Raw genomic sequence first — 14,394 nt, 5'->3', positions numbered from 1 at the left:
TTGTATGTGTGCATTATACTGCCACCTGGTAGCCATAGCACACACAAACACCAGCACAATGTGGAGATGCCACAGATTAATGGTAATTCTGTTCATTTCAAAGGGTGAAGATGATTTGAGATGCACGTGTTTTCAGTAACGAGCGTGGTCACAGAACGAATTAGTTTCCTATTAAGAGCCAACTTTCAATTTTGTAAATTTCTTGTTTATTCATTTTGAATCCCATAAATTCCACTTGCTCCCCATGAAAAGGTTCCAACTTTGAAAATTCCCAGAATTTTACAACCCTAAAGACTACTGTACTCTACTTTATTGTACTCTGTTTAAAACACATGCAAAAGCGTCGACCCGCTTTGAACTTGCAGTATTATCCGCAGTTTAGCATTTCATTTTAACCATAACCCGCAAATCCCTCATGCCTTATATATACACACAGAGAGAGAGAGGGAGAGAGATATAAACAAAAATTGCATGACAAAATGTTTACCCCAAAAATGTTTTATTAATTTCAATAAGTGATCTTAATTATTATTTATATTTAACATTGATATTTCTGTTTTTTGTCTTTAATTGATATAAAATATTTATTAGACATCCTCTAAAAGTCATTATATAGTGTAAATCCCAATATTAATTTTTTTTCAGAAGACAAAGGGAATGAATGACCTTTTAACAGTTTTTGACCCCTTATTTACTTATGCAACGTACAGTGGACCCCGTACATAAACAAAACGTAAACAAAAGCCATTCCAGGTTTTGTATTTGGAAGTAAGAATGAATATTGAAATGCTGAACTATACAATTGGATTTTGCATGCGACCCATGATACACTGCGGCTGTAGATGGATGTGGTTCATCCCCAATTGAAGCGTCTTTTATGTTCTAACATGTGGCTGTGTTGTATGTTCAAAAGAAGGAACGCTACGTGTGAAATGTGTTAGGCTGACGAGCATGACACGACAAAAACTTCATGCGTTCACATTGTGTTAGTGAGCTGCGGTGGGCTTTTGACCGCCAACCCAGAATCGTGTTCAAGGTGACTACTGACATGAAATGTGAGGGCAAGCTAAAGCTGGGAAGAAACCAGCAAAGACATCAAAAATGGTCTTTTGGTCTCATTTGCTACGTAGAAAATACATCTGAGCACTTTGTCACCAAGCCAATGAATTACTTCCACAAGTGAGAACAAAACTACGTTGTTCGTATTTGACAATGCAGTTAGACCACACTGACATTTTCGTACATGGAGCCAGTCAGGAAATGCAAGTTGCATCATCAAGGGTCAGACGCACACTACACATACATCATACTTCTCCACCCCCATCACTTCCTCACTGTTACTTTAAATGTGCACTTGTCATTTTATCTATTACTGCAAACTTCACAGTAAACAGTACTTATTTTGTTGGAACCCTATTTAGGTGGGTTTTCAAAATAGACCACAAACCGTGCAAATGTGTATTTTTTAAAAACCACTTGTAATGAAGGTGCGACTGGAATATAACAAAAATTTGAAGGAGATTTTGTATTTTTTTTTTGTATGAACTGACAACATTAGGATTAACCTTTGCCAAAGTGATTGTAAGGCTAAAGCTTTGAAAACTAAAGGATCTTCTCATGAACCCAAACAAACAAGCTCATCTGTTGAAACTCAGCCAAGGTCATGACCTGGACCTGCATGGGTTCTCCTCAATAATCTGCAGTGATGTACAACATGACAGCAACAACAAAATGAAACTCAAAAGTCTACAGAAACATTTTGTCTACCAATTAAACAAACAAAGATGCAACCAAACTGAGAGCCTTCATCATGGATCAAGATAATGCACTCATTAAACACCAAAGGGGAACAAAGTGCAAGGTTTTAGCCTGGTCAAGATGACATCTCCTGAATTAAACCCTATCGAGTATTCATTTGTAGCATGGTCTCCCTTGGTGTCCTGAGAAGACCGCTAATGCTAAAAGAAGATGCATAACGTGGAGCCTGAACATAGCAACTAAATATTCAGTCTTATTCACTATTTTAAGTCGGTTCCAACACGTTTGCTCAAGGGAAGGAAGTCAAAGTTTTGAGAATGGCCAAGACCATCCGCTGACTTAAACACTATCGAGGATGTATATTACCTACGAAGGAGGAGCTTGAAGGATGTGTGGGTCATAGGCTCAATGTAATTGTTGCAAGCAAACGATTTGCAACTAAAGGTTTTATCACAAACTATTTTACGTCTGTCAGTTCCAATACTTTTCCTCACGTAAAAATGTGGTGGCTTGTTACAAAATAATGCTATTATTATATAGCAGTTCCAGATATATATATTTTTTTTTTTTTTAAAGAAATTGACCCTGTTTCAAGTCAAGTGTGTCTTTTTCGCGACAAAAATTTTCAGAGTATGACTAAAATAAAGGAATTCGGATCATTGTTGCAATACGTTTGAATCTCCAAATTTTGTGACTTTTTAAAATCTGAAGCACAAAGACAGAAACATTTGGAAAACATACTTTTGTTCGACAGTAATCATATGTAATAATGACTCACATTTATTGCAAAATGTATCAGCAATGCTACACAACCAGCATAGAAATACGGATGGTATTTGCTGCCTAAATTTACTACTTTGTTCCTTCAGTGTTGTGAGCAAACTGTATTAACGAAGATTTTTTTAATCAGGCATAAAAAGTAAAAATGGGATCGTAGAATTTCAATGCTGATTTTAATCCAATGTACTCAAAAACTACAAACTTATGTAATCTGTGTAACAATGTAACCAAACTGTAATATGGCAATACAAGAAATAAAACTCAAGTCAAGTTCATTTGTACAGCCCTGAATCACAAAAAAACCAATTTCAGCGGGCTTCAGAGGCCCACAGTTAAGTGATGAGCATGTGCATGAATTTCATTTCGCATAGAAATTCTGCATAGTGAACAGAATAGTTGTTTTGTATGTTACACGTACAGTATAGAATTCATTCAGAGACTGTGAGAACATAAAGCCAACACACTGGAAAGTTTTGGAGGCCGTATTTCCACTGGTTTGTGCCGACACAGGAAACGGCCAATCAGATGCGTGTGAAATAGTCCCCTCCCCTTTGGTGTGGTTCGATGCAAGTCAATAAAACGTATGATGCTGTCTTGATGGACTGCTTGCTGAAACGGCGACAAAATGCGGACGGCGCTTCATCTGCTGCTCCTGCTCATCCCAAATGGAGGCGAGTCCATGATCAGAGAAAATGGAGTCATGTTCATGTTGTCCATCACTTTTGTTGACATCTCTTCTTTGTTCTTCATTCTGCTCAGGATGCACAGGTGGTCCCACCTTTACGACAAAGACCGTTGCAGTTGGACAAAATGTCTCTATGGAATGTCCCCGGGACACATCCACATTTCAGGATCATCTTTTTTGGATCCGACTTGTTTCTGGAAGCTTTCCTGAACGTTTAGCTGAGACGACAGCCTTCGATTTGACGGAACCTCATCTTTGGCCATCAAACAGTGGACATCGCATCACAGCCAAAAAAGAGCCAGGAATGTTTGTTCTGCAAATTGATCAAGTGCAGAAAAGTGACATGGGCGTCTACTACTGTTTCAATTCGACAACATGGGGTTATAACGTAACATTTGTTCAGGGAATATTTCTGCAGGTCAAAGGTAAATATGACGATATTTCATTTGGCTTTGAGAGAACAATGAAAGACAGAAATTTGCCATACATTAGTAATATTTCAATATACAGTACACGGTATTTTAATATTTATGTTCACTGATAATTAATTAGTTTACTTGTCCAATATGTTCCCAAACTTTTTATTGAGCCGAGGCACATATTTTACATTTGAAAAAAAAACCTCATGGCACATCACCCAACAATAATGTCACAAAAATTAAAAATGTATATACGTACCGGATTTATTATGATCCATGAGCAAACTTGTTACTCGATTTACTCGCACATAAAATCGATTTTCTCAGTTGAAATGCCATTCACTCAATTTCCCAGCGCTCTGAAAGACTTAAAAGTGAATTTCCGTTTCAGATTTCCCAGAAACAGAACCGTCTGTCTCTCTAGACTTGCCGTCTGATGCGGGCCCACCGGGATCACCTGTGACCTTACGGTGCTCGGTCGTCTCCCACCCGGGGAATAAAATGTGTACTGATGGACACGTTTACTGGTTCAGAGCTGGAACAGATGCCGCGCATCCCAGCTTCGTTTACGCTCATAAACAATGCGGAGAGGTCGTAGGTGGCTCGATGCAGAAATGCGATCACGTTTTCTCAACGGACGTCACCTCCTCCGATGCCGGAACTTACTTCTGTGCTGTGGCCAGGTGTGGGGAGATTTTCATGAGATCCGCAAAAATAGCCATCATTGAAGGTACATATTTCATCTTCAATATTCCAAACTGTGTTTCAAAAAGTGCAAACCCCTTGAATGACAGTAAATGTTTTTTTTTTTTTTTTTTTTTTTATCATCACGCTCCAGTGTGCAGCACGAGTGATTTACTAAAGTCCGTTATTTTCATCTTGGGTGCTGCTTCGGCCTTAATCTTCATCCTGTCAGCCTTCCTCATATTCAAGATCAAGACAAAAAGATGTTTTTGCTGCAAAGGTAAGAGAAAGTGCACATGATATGATATGGAAAACTCTGCGGAAATCAAGGTTCAACTGCAGAAACCGTCAAGCGCCATCCGCATTTTGCTGCTGCTACCATCATCTGATTTGTAAGCTTAATATTTATTAATGTCAATACCCGAAATAAAAATGATTAGCTTTGACCAGAAACAAAGAAAAAAAACATTTTATTCTATTTAGGAAAAATGGAGGTTTCTGCTTTTGTATTTGAACTCTTCACATTAGTCATCATAAGTACCGGTACGTCTTCCTGCCAAGGGTTCTCAAATTTTTCCAAAGACCTCCTCATAATTCTTACGGAAATTAAGCAAACAATGTATGTGTGCATGTACAATTTGTAACCCTCAATGCTAAAAGAATTCAAATGTAATGTCCTGCAAATCAAGTCATTTTTTGTAAAAATTGTTTTTCAACGACAAAGAAGTAATACTGTATTACAATGGAATAAAAGGACTTAGTTCATGTTGGGATGCCAGAGTCATTGTGATGACCTGTCGCAATGATATCAAAGCTTTAAATTGACCCGAGCTAATGTCGGGAGAAGGAATAGTTTCATTATGTTTGTTTAATTTGCAAGACACTTTTTATAAGACTAATTTGATTTCAAGTTATTTTGTGGAAGCTCAAAAGATGTGGCTTGTCGACCCCCATTTGACGCTCATTACTTTACGTATTTTCTTTCCTTCAGCTTGTCCGCAAAGCCATGACGAAAGGCCCAATGGTGTGCAGCAGGTCAGTCGAAAAAGATCTGCGCACGTTTGCTCCCTTTTCACCTTCTCCTGGTGACACACGTGAATTTGTTTTCTCAGAGAGACGAGGACGCTGTGGTTTATTCCTTGCCGACCATCGTCGCCAGGAAACGCGGCAAAACTGGTCAGACCAATGCGAGACCCACCGAGGAATTTAGCACGTACACCGACGTCTGCCTCCGTAACTGAATCCTTAAGACGCAAAATTAATACAATGATCATTTCCTTTAGCATCCCAGCCTAGTGTGTTGAGACCTTTGATTTACTCTGATTTCAAAAGTACTGTTGGACTTTACAGTGCAAAACATATTTAGGAGCTCAATGACTTCTCTCGGCGGCACGGTGGCCGACTGGTTAGAGTGTCAGCCTCACAGTTCTGAGGACCCGGGTTCAATCCCCGGCCCCGCCTGTGTGGAGTTTGCATGTTCTCCCCGTGCCTGCGTGGGTTTTCTCCGGGCACTCCGGTTTCCTCCCACATCCCAAAAACATGCATGCATTGGAGACTCTAAATTGCCCGTAGGCATGACTGTGAGTGCGAATGGTTGTTTGTTTGTATGTGCCCTGCGATTGGCTGGCAACCAGTTCAGGGTGTACCCCGCCTCCTGCCCGATGACAGCTGGGATAGGCTCCAGCACGCCCGCGACCCTAGTTAGGAGAAGCGGCTCAGAAAATGGATGGATGGATGACTTCTCTCAATCTATCAGAATAGAAAGATAAATACACTCATCAAAAAGTGGTCTAAGGATAGGAATTCTATATAATAATAGGTAGTCACTTTGTAAATGTGATGAATAGATGTGATGAATAGTTTTGAAAAAGTTACTAAAGCAAAAAAAAATACCAACGGATGATGACCGTAAAGAATTGGGCTTACCTGCATATCTTTTGTAACACAGTGAAAGCTTCAACATGTGCTTCGGCTTTATGTGAAAACTATCACAAATGTATTACTTCTGTTGTGTTTATATTCAACATATTGTGTCACTTATTACTGCAAACAATAAAAAAACAAGTCTTGAAATGAATGTAAATAGTGTCATCATTTCGGCAATGGCGGGTATGCCTGTTCTCCTCTGGCCAAAGTCAAAGTGAAGCTGCACTGTTCAGTCTTGCTTCATTTTGACGAATCGCTTGGACGGGAAGCAGAAATCTACTGAGGTCAACCACAACAAGGCTTCAACTTTCCATGCAGCGTTCGTGTTAGGAGGCCCGAACAGTTTGTGGTTGTGAGTGAACAAGTGTGTGTGTGTATGTGTGTGCGTGTGTGTGTGTGTGTGTGTGTGTGTGTGTGAGGTATGCAGCATTTTTTATTTGTAGGCCTGAAATGTGTTTGTGTCTGTGGGTTAAATTAGGTTCACTGAAAGCTCTAAGTTGTTCATAGGTGTGCGTATGTGTGTGAGTTGTTGGTGAGCCCTGTGATTGGCTGGCAACCAGTCCAGGGTGTGCGTACCCCACCTTTTGGTCAAAGGTGCCAAAGAAAATGGAAGGATGGACTTTTAGGCATTCCTTTGCATGATGGACAAAGCAAAGTTGTTACTTTGTTAATGACTATAATTTCCCATGTATAACACGCAGCTGAATTTTACTTCGACTTATGTATAATACGCACCCCAGAAATTGAAGTATTATCTGGAGGGTAATTTGTGTTTTATTGGGTTTTTCAAAGAAATGTTAAAGTTCTCTGAAGTAAACCAGAAATTCCTACCTTTGTGCATGTGCCAAACAAAACAAAAAAGCAGAAAACGCTTGCCTTGCTCTGCGCACGTGGGCTGACGACACTGATCCTTCATTCTACAGAAGCAGTTACTTCGTCTAAAATGTCTATATTATTCGAGGAATTAAAATTAGACGCTTGCACAAGGTATATTACAAATTCAACAGTGAGCGTTTCTGCCGTCTAATAAACTAAGACGCTAAATCCAATGCCGTGTATCATCAAACATCCCTTGGTACCGGCATTCATCTAAGAGGAAGAAGAAAGAAAGTTCATTGCATTGATTTGCGGCATCTTAAGGCTGACTAATTTGGTAGTTTTTCTTACACCTATGTACAATACGCACCCTCGGTTTTTAAAGACATTTTAAACAAAAAATATGCTTATTATCCATGAAAAATTAAGGTAATTACTGGCACGTTTCTATTTATGAAGTGGCATTCAAGCCTGTTGAAGTTGCACCCCTCTGAAGGGAATGTACTAAAACAAAAGAAAATTAAACAGACGTTTGTGATCAATTCAGAGGTAAATAAGAAGGGTGTGTAACATGACTGTAAATTCTTAAGGTGAACTTTGCAAGATTCTGGATGAGGCCCATACCCGTCATCCATCACACGATATGAAAAGTCGGAAAAATAAAAATTGTGGAAAAGCCTCTGAAAGTCATAATTTTTTTTTTTTCATTGAACAAGAACTGAAGCGAACAAGATCCGTTTTAAGACTCACCGATGAGCTTATGTGATGCTCAGAAAAAAATGGGTCACTAGTTTGCTCAGAAAAAAATGCAGCGGAAGTCAATTTTCTGCATTTCAGCCTCGCAACGCTTTGCAACCCGTAAACCTCCTCGTGACTGAGTGCAAAGGCGACAGTCGTGCAAGGACGACGACCTGTCACGATGACGGCCAGGCTGACTGCTCTCCTGCTCCTCAGCACGTCGCGTGAGTGCCACATTGGTGTATGTGTGAGTGCCCATTATTTTGCATTTTCCACGTTTGAAAAACAAATTTCCACTTCATTTTCAGATCTGATCCAAGCGTTGCAACCAGTGTCTCTGGTCACGGCGGAAGTTGGGGTTAACGTCACTTTCGTATGCCCACGCTCCGAGAATATGGGAGACATATTTTACTGGTACAAGATGAAGGTCGGATATATGATCCAAACAATCGTGGAGGGCTACTTTGGAGAACTGTCCCTTCGAGGTCAGTTTAAGAACGGCAGATTCGCAAGCACGCGTGTGGGTAACGCTTACATTTTAAACATCGCAAACGTGAGCAAAGAAGACGAAGCGACGTACACCTGCCAAGCTGGGACATCGTACAACATGAAGTTTATTGACAGCGCGCATTTGCTTGTGAAAGGTAAAATCTGCAAAGACAAAAACATCCGTCATGTGTTTTCGTAGACCTTCTCACGCTGATGTCGCACGTACAGCGGTACTCGAATCTTACATGACATTTGGCCAAGGCGGATGGAATCCCAGCACCCCTAAAATTTGAAAGATCAAAACAAACATTTTTCATTTTCAGCTAGCTATTCACTAAAACTCATATTCATAAAGCGTTGTTTGTGTGTCCCTTCGGTAGTGGCTACTCCGCCACTAGGCAGTCTTGCGATCTTCTCAGGGCAACTATGTTTGACATCCACTTGATTTATCCTCCTCACCAAAAGGTTCTTTTGGAGGGGAAAAAAAAGTATCTGGTGGCACAACCCCAAAGCCAAAAAAAAAAAAAAAACATGTTGTCATCCTTTTCAATTCTGTACCCTTGCACCTATTGATTACAAACATTCTGAAAAGGTCCATTGCCTCCCGCAGATCCCACACACAAGACCTTCTATGTAAAGCAAATCCCGCGAGAAAAGTCCGTCGACGCAGGCCAATCGGTGACGCTCCAGTGTTCGATTCTCTCGGAGAGCAAGGGGAACGTCAGCCAGTGTCCAAACGAATGCAGCGTCTACTGGTTCAAATCCGGATCAGGAGACGCTTACCCGCACATCATTTACACAGACAGAGATAAAGAAAAGGCCAAAGGGAGTTGTGTCTACCATCTGTCCAAACTCATACAGAACTCTTCTGATACTGGGATATACTACTGTGCTGTGGCAACATGTGGACAGATCCTGTTTGGCCAAGGAACAAATGTGGAGACGCGTATGTATTCTAAATTCTAAACCCAACTTGATTCATCTATTGCTTTCAATTATTTATCGGGCACTCTTATACCTCTAAACGTGTGTTTATAAAGTTCCTAGCGACAACAATTGGTTCATGATCTCAATCTAGAAAGATAGTGACAAATTGTAAATTGTAATCGCTCGCATTGAATGTTGTTTTGGGATTTTCATCAATTTTATATACTCAAAAAATACAAATAAAAAACTAGGTCCCTTAATTGGTTAACCCTGAGTTAGGGTTAGTTAGAGACCTAAAAATAGCGTGCAGATGGGATTTGAAAATTATCTGAGATTTTTATCATCTCAATCTGGACACAGTTAATTAATTGTTTTTAGATTGAATGCATTGTCAACTCATAATAACCACCCCACCCAACCCACACCCACAATCTAACCAAACTAAATCAAAAGTCTTGACAACACCACTGGTAGAAACCACTGAAATATGACAAAAAGGTGAAAATAACATTCATAAAAAAAGTATACATTCACCAATAGGCAAAGAGCACCTGACATTGATGCAAAAAAAAAAAAAAGTTAAAAAATAAAACATGGTGGACAAAGAAGTGTTATTTGTCTGGTTAATTTCCTCACATTCCTCTCAGAAGGGTTCTTGTCACTTCCTGTTGTGCTCTGAATTTCTGCCGTCATCTCGTGGTCTTCAATTTGCCTCTTGCTGATGCAATAAAAACACAGGATAACTCACAAACAAAACACAGTAGAAAACAGCATAGACACCTCCAGTAATGTGTCTTGGGGGAAAATAAATTAAAAAACTGTAAATCATGGACAGCTGTGGCATATCTAATATGGTTTTATGTGTTCTTGTACTCCAGGACAAGATCTGAAACCAGTAGGCATCGTGCTCGGGGCTCTGCTCGCCTCCTCCGTGATTGTGGTCGCGGTTGTCATGGTCTAAGCTCCTTGGATTTATATTTTCATATTCGTGTTATTTTATATTTCAGTAAAAGCTTGAAAATGGTAAATTCAAGACGTAATGAGTTCAACTGTCCTCATTCAGCTCACATTTGTTTTTCTAATGTGGGTTTTCATTCCTGGGTCCCTACATGTGACTAATGGCGGATCTAATTCGGCCACAAATTCAATATTCAGTGGTGCCTTGAGATGCGAGTGACCTAACTTATGAGTTCTTCATTGGAGTTTTTGCTTTAACTTACAGCCGCTGTATGGTGGCAGTGATCTCAACTCGACTCACAATAATACTTTGGCAAATAATGAACAATTCTTCTTCAAAAAAAAAAAAAAAGTCTTCATGCTGTTTAAGGGTACCAACAGTTGAATTTAATCTCAAACTAAACATAAAACAAAGAGAATTACACATGTTTCAGTATTATTAAGAGTACAAGCTGTACGAACCCATTGAGGGTTCTTTGCATTAACCAGGTCAATTCTAAAGAGATCACTGGTGAATAAATTGGAACGTGGACATCAAATTAGATTGATAGATGATAGATAGATAACGATGTCAACAAAAATTGATTGTTAAGAGTTCAATGTCAGAGCTAATATGTAGCCATTTTCCATGGTTTTCTTGATAATAACCAAAATCACCGGGAATACAATTAAGCATGTCAAATAGAATAAAGTATTATGGAACCAGCTGCATTTTTGTCGTGTTCATTGTATTCTTCAGGTAATACACCTTTAGTGGTACCAAGCATTCAAATGAACAAAACACTGAAGAAACAAGGGCGGTCAAATCATTTATTGCACGGCTGTATTTTTTGGGGAATGTGGGAGGAAGCTGGAGAAAGCACAGACACATATACACACGGCTACCGGTACTTGTTTACTCAAACACTTCAGGCCTCCTGCCACAAATGCTGCATGGAAAGTCGAAGCCTTGTTGTGGGTGAAAGGAAGAACAAAAAAAGGTGTGACCTGAGATGTTATCTTCTTCCTGTCCAAGTGATTCTTCAACTTGAAGCAAGGCTGAACACTGCCGTTTCACTGTAACTGAAATAAGCATACACCATTGTTAAAATCAAAAGAGCACTACATATTTATTTTATGACGTCTTCTTTATTGTTTGCAGCATTAACATCAGCATATACATGTTGAAAATAAACACAAAGCAAGCAATAGATGTGCCATCGTTTTTATGGTATGCCCTCGCACATGTGGGAGCTTCCACTGCATTACAATTTGCTGATGCGACCTCGATGGAGGTGAGCCATAAACGAAAAATTCTATTCATCAATCATTGAAATATTTGAAAATGATTGTCGTATGTCACTTATTATTTTTTACTACAGCAACATTTTCAAAACTATTCATCAGTATCATCAGATTTACAGTGACTACCCGTATAATATAGTTTTTTGTCACAAGTTGATGTTTTTGTGGGGGCGAAGGGCGGAGCCAAAAACTTGACTTGACTTGGGAAACTTGACTAAACACACACAGAGTGAAAGAAACTCGGGGGCTAAATACAAGCAAACTGTCGAGACAACGAGGCACGTACAGGCAAGGCACGAGTGGCTGGAGGGAACTGATTGGTAGACACAAGGAACAGGGCTGACGAGAACAGTTGGAAGTCTAACGAATAGACACGGGAAATGTGACAAAACATGAAAGTCAACTAAATCTCATCAAAACAAAGTCAACAAAAATGCAGCTCATGACATGTTCTAATCATTAGATCTAAGTAAATATTTTGGAGGATTATTGTAATAACCTTTCTTTTCCGATTGATTTAGAGAAATCAAATGGTTGTGCAGTGTGAAGGTAGTTCAGCCTTAAAAATCAGAAGAAATCAAAGAAAAAAGCAAACAAAAAAAGCCGGGTTTCTAAAGGTTAGAAGCCTTGCATTAATGTCCCCTCGTGACGATTCAGTTACGACGACAGACGAGTTAAATTCCTCGGGGGGTCTCGCATTCGTCCGCCTGGCTTTGCCACTTTTCCTGGCGACAAAGGTCGGCACGGAATAAACCAAAGAGTCGTTATCTCTCTGAGAAAACAAAATCAAGTTTGTCTCCAGCAGAAGAAGGCGAAAAGGGAGAAAACAGGAGGAGAATTTTTCGACTGACCTTCAGCACGCGACTGGATGTTCCTTCATGGCTTTGTGGAGAAAGAAAAGGCATCGAGCAACGGTCCGTTAGATGTAGCTAGGTGGGCCGCGGAATCACTTTAACTTATCATTTAAAAAAATGCATAGCTAAAAATGAGGCATCGCTGCCGATAAAACAAACAAAGTAAACCAATTGCTTCTCCCTACCTTAGCTTTGGGCCAATTTTGCTATGACAAATAGAATTGGTTGAAGGACTTTTTAGCCAATCATAATCCTTTAAGATCATGAAAATGAGCGAGCTGCTCCGTGGACTGTCGTTAGAGAATATTTGAACAAAAGCTCAATAACCTGATTTGAATAAGTGTCTGTTCCAAATTTTTGAGTGTGAACTGTAATGTTAGAAAGAATATTATTGAAGGTGAAGCTTGTTGAGTGTGACGATGCGAGAGTGGCAGGATAACGATAACAGATCAGTTGTTGGCGATTCCAGCAAGCAGGTTCAACATACTCTTAATCTAAACCTGAGTTCTGAGGGGGAAAAAAAGAGAGAAACATGTCAACTTACTTCCTTAATTTTTACTTAACACAATTTTATTTACATATTTGCGTCACTGATTTGTACACCAAACGGTAACAGAATGAAAAGAAATATAAAAAAGATGAACATTTGATTTGAAGTTGTTGTTTCATTTTCACCTGCAATAAATCAATTAACCATTTCTTTAATTATATCAATGAATAAAAGCAAAATTAGAAGTGAATTAACATGACCAAATTTTAACCAATAAAATAATTCATTGCCATTTTAAATGTTATTTCTAATTATTTTAATGATAAATAATTAAGCAATTATAGCAATGTTTTAATTTCAAATGTATATTTAAAATTATTTCAGCAATGTTAATTTATTTTACTGACAATAGATCAATTACTCAATTATTTAATTTCATAAAATAATAATGATTACAAATATAATTTTTACATTTTAGATTTAGTTGTGCCTCATTAAATGGACAAGCCATGTTTGTTTCAAGTGGAATGAGACTGGTAGAAAGTCAAGATTTCGCATACAAAACCTGCGAGCTCGTTACCGCGGCGGCTGAGTCAGGATTCCTCCTACGCTTTCTCTTTGAAACAGATTAAGCAGGCTTTCCCTCATTTTAGAGTCAACTTCCTCCGAGTAACTTCACATAAATTATAACTTCTCCAAAATGTATTTGTACCATTCCCCTTATTTTGTCCTGTCTTCATTTGTGTGTCATTGTAATATAAATTTTCATATGCTGTGAATGCTGGCTGTCATTGTCATTTGTCATTTGTTGTACTGCAACAGTCTTTGTTGTAAAGTTAGGAACAGCTGCGCATCCTGAGCAGAAGAAAACACAAAATAGAGATGTTAACAACGCCAAATATGGGCATCACTCCATTGTCCCAGATCATAGACTTGCCTCCATATGGGATCACCAGAAGCGGCAGACGAAGCGCCGTCGGCATTTTGTCGCCGTTTCAGCAAGTGAGCAGCAGTCCGTCCAGACACCATCACTATTTCACACGCATCTGATTGCCCGTTTCCTGTGTCAGCCCAACCCAGTGGAAATTTACAGAATGTTGGCGTTACGTTCTTACAGCGGTTTCTCTCCATATACTCTATTTAACTAAACATTTATTCTTTTCAGCATGCAGTATTTCTCTGCTAAATGAAATCCATCCACATGCTCATCACTTAACCAATAAACCACGAGTGCTGCATTGTCTTTACTATTTATTTTAAGGTCATACTAGAGCTTGGTTACACAGTTTCTCTACTGTACATTAAACCACAGTTTGGTTTTGAGTGTTTTGACAAAATCCAAATTATAGCATTTAAATTGGATGAAAATCAGCCCATTTTTAATTTGATCACTTCTAAGATGTTCTTAGTTAAAAACAGTTAGCACACGTCACTGATGGTACAATGGAGCAATTTGGGTAGCGAATACCCTCCAATATTGCTGATACAGAGCAAGATACATTACCCATTAAATTATACAAAATGATAAATGTCACCTATTGTTCCTGTCTGACAAAGAGTGTATTTTTCCAAGGTTTTTTTTTTTTG

The 14,394-nt window shown here is 39.1% G+C and overlaps 2 protein-coding genes across 3 annotated transcripts; both read left to right on the top strand.

Annotated features, from left to right (window-relative positions):
* The first annotated feature begins 2,860 nt into the window (after positions 1-2,860).
* On the top strand, positions 2,861-6,218 carry LOC133484691 (uncharacterized). Its single transcript, XM_061787646.1, has 6 exons — positions 2,861-3,209; positions 3,298-3,648; positions 4,034-4,372; positions 4,481-4,606; positions 5,318-5,361; positions 5,439-6,218. The coding sequence occupies exons 1-6, from the start codon at positions 3,164-3,166 to the stop codon at positions 5,565-5,567; spliced, it is 1,035 nt and encodes a 344-aa protein (XP_061643630.1). The 5' UTR covers positions 2,861-3,163; the 3' UTR covers positions 5,568-6,218.
* Positions 6,219-7,906: 1,688 nt separating this feature from the next.
* Positions 7,907-10,886, top strand: LOC133485081 (uncharacterized). Of its 2 annotated transcripts, none has more exons than XM_061788428.1 (4): positions 7,907-8,030; positions 8,115-8,291; positions 8,906-9,241; positions 10,101-10,886. In XM_061788428.1, the coding sequence occupies exons 1-4, from the start codon at positions 7,988-7,990 to the stop codon at positions 10,181-10,183; spliced, it is 639 nt and encodes a 212-aa protein (XP_061644412.1). In that variant the 5' UTR covers positions 7,907-7,987; the 3' UTR covers positions 10,184-10,886. The 2 variants fall into 2 exon arrangements, with proteins under 2 accessions (XP_061644412.1, XP_061644411.1); XM_061788427.1 differs by having other exon boundaries at positions 8,115-8,450.
* The last annotated feature ends 3,508 nt before the right edge of the window (positions 10,887-14,394 follow it).

This window comes from Phyllopteryx taeniolatus, chromosome 10, assembly GCF_024500385.1.
Source record: "Phyllopteryx taeniolatus isolate TA_2022b chromosome 10, UOR_Ptae_1.2, whole genome shotgun sequence".
Lineage (NCBI taxonomy): Eukaryota > Metazoa > Chordata > Actinopteri > Syngnathiformes > Syngnathidae > Phyllopteryx > Phyllopteryx taeniolatus.
This window is presented reverse-complemented; position numbering and strand designations above follow the sequence as displayed.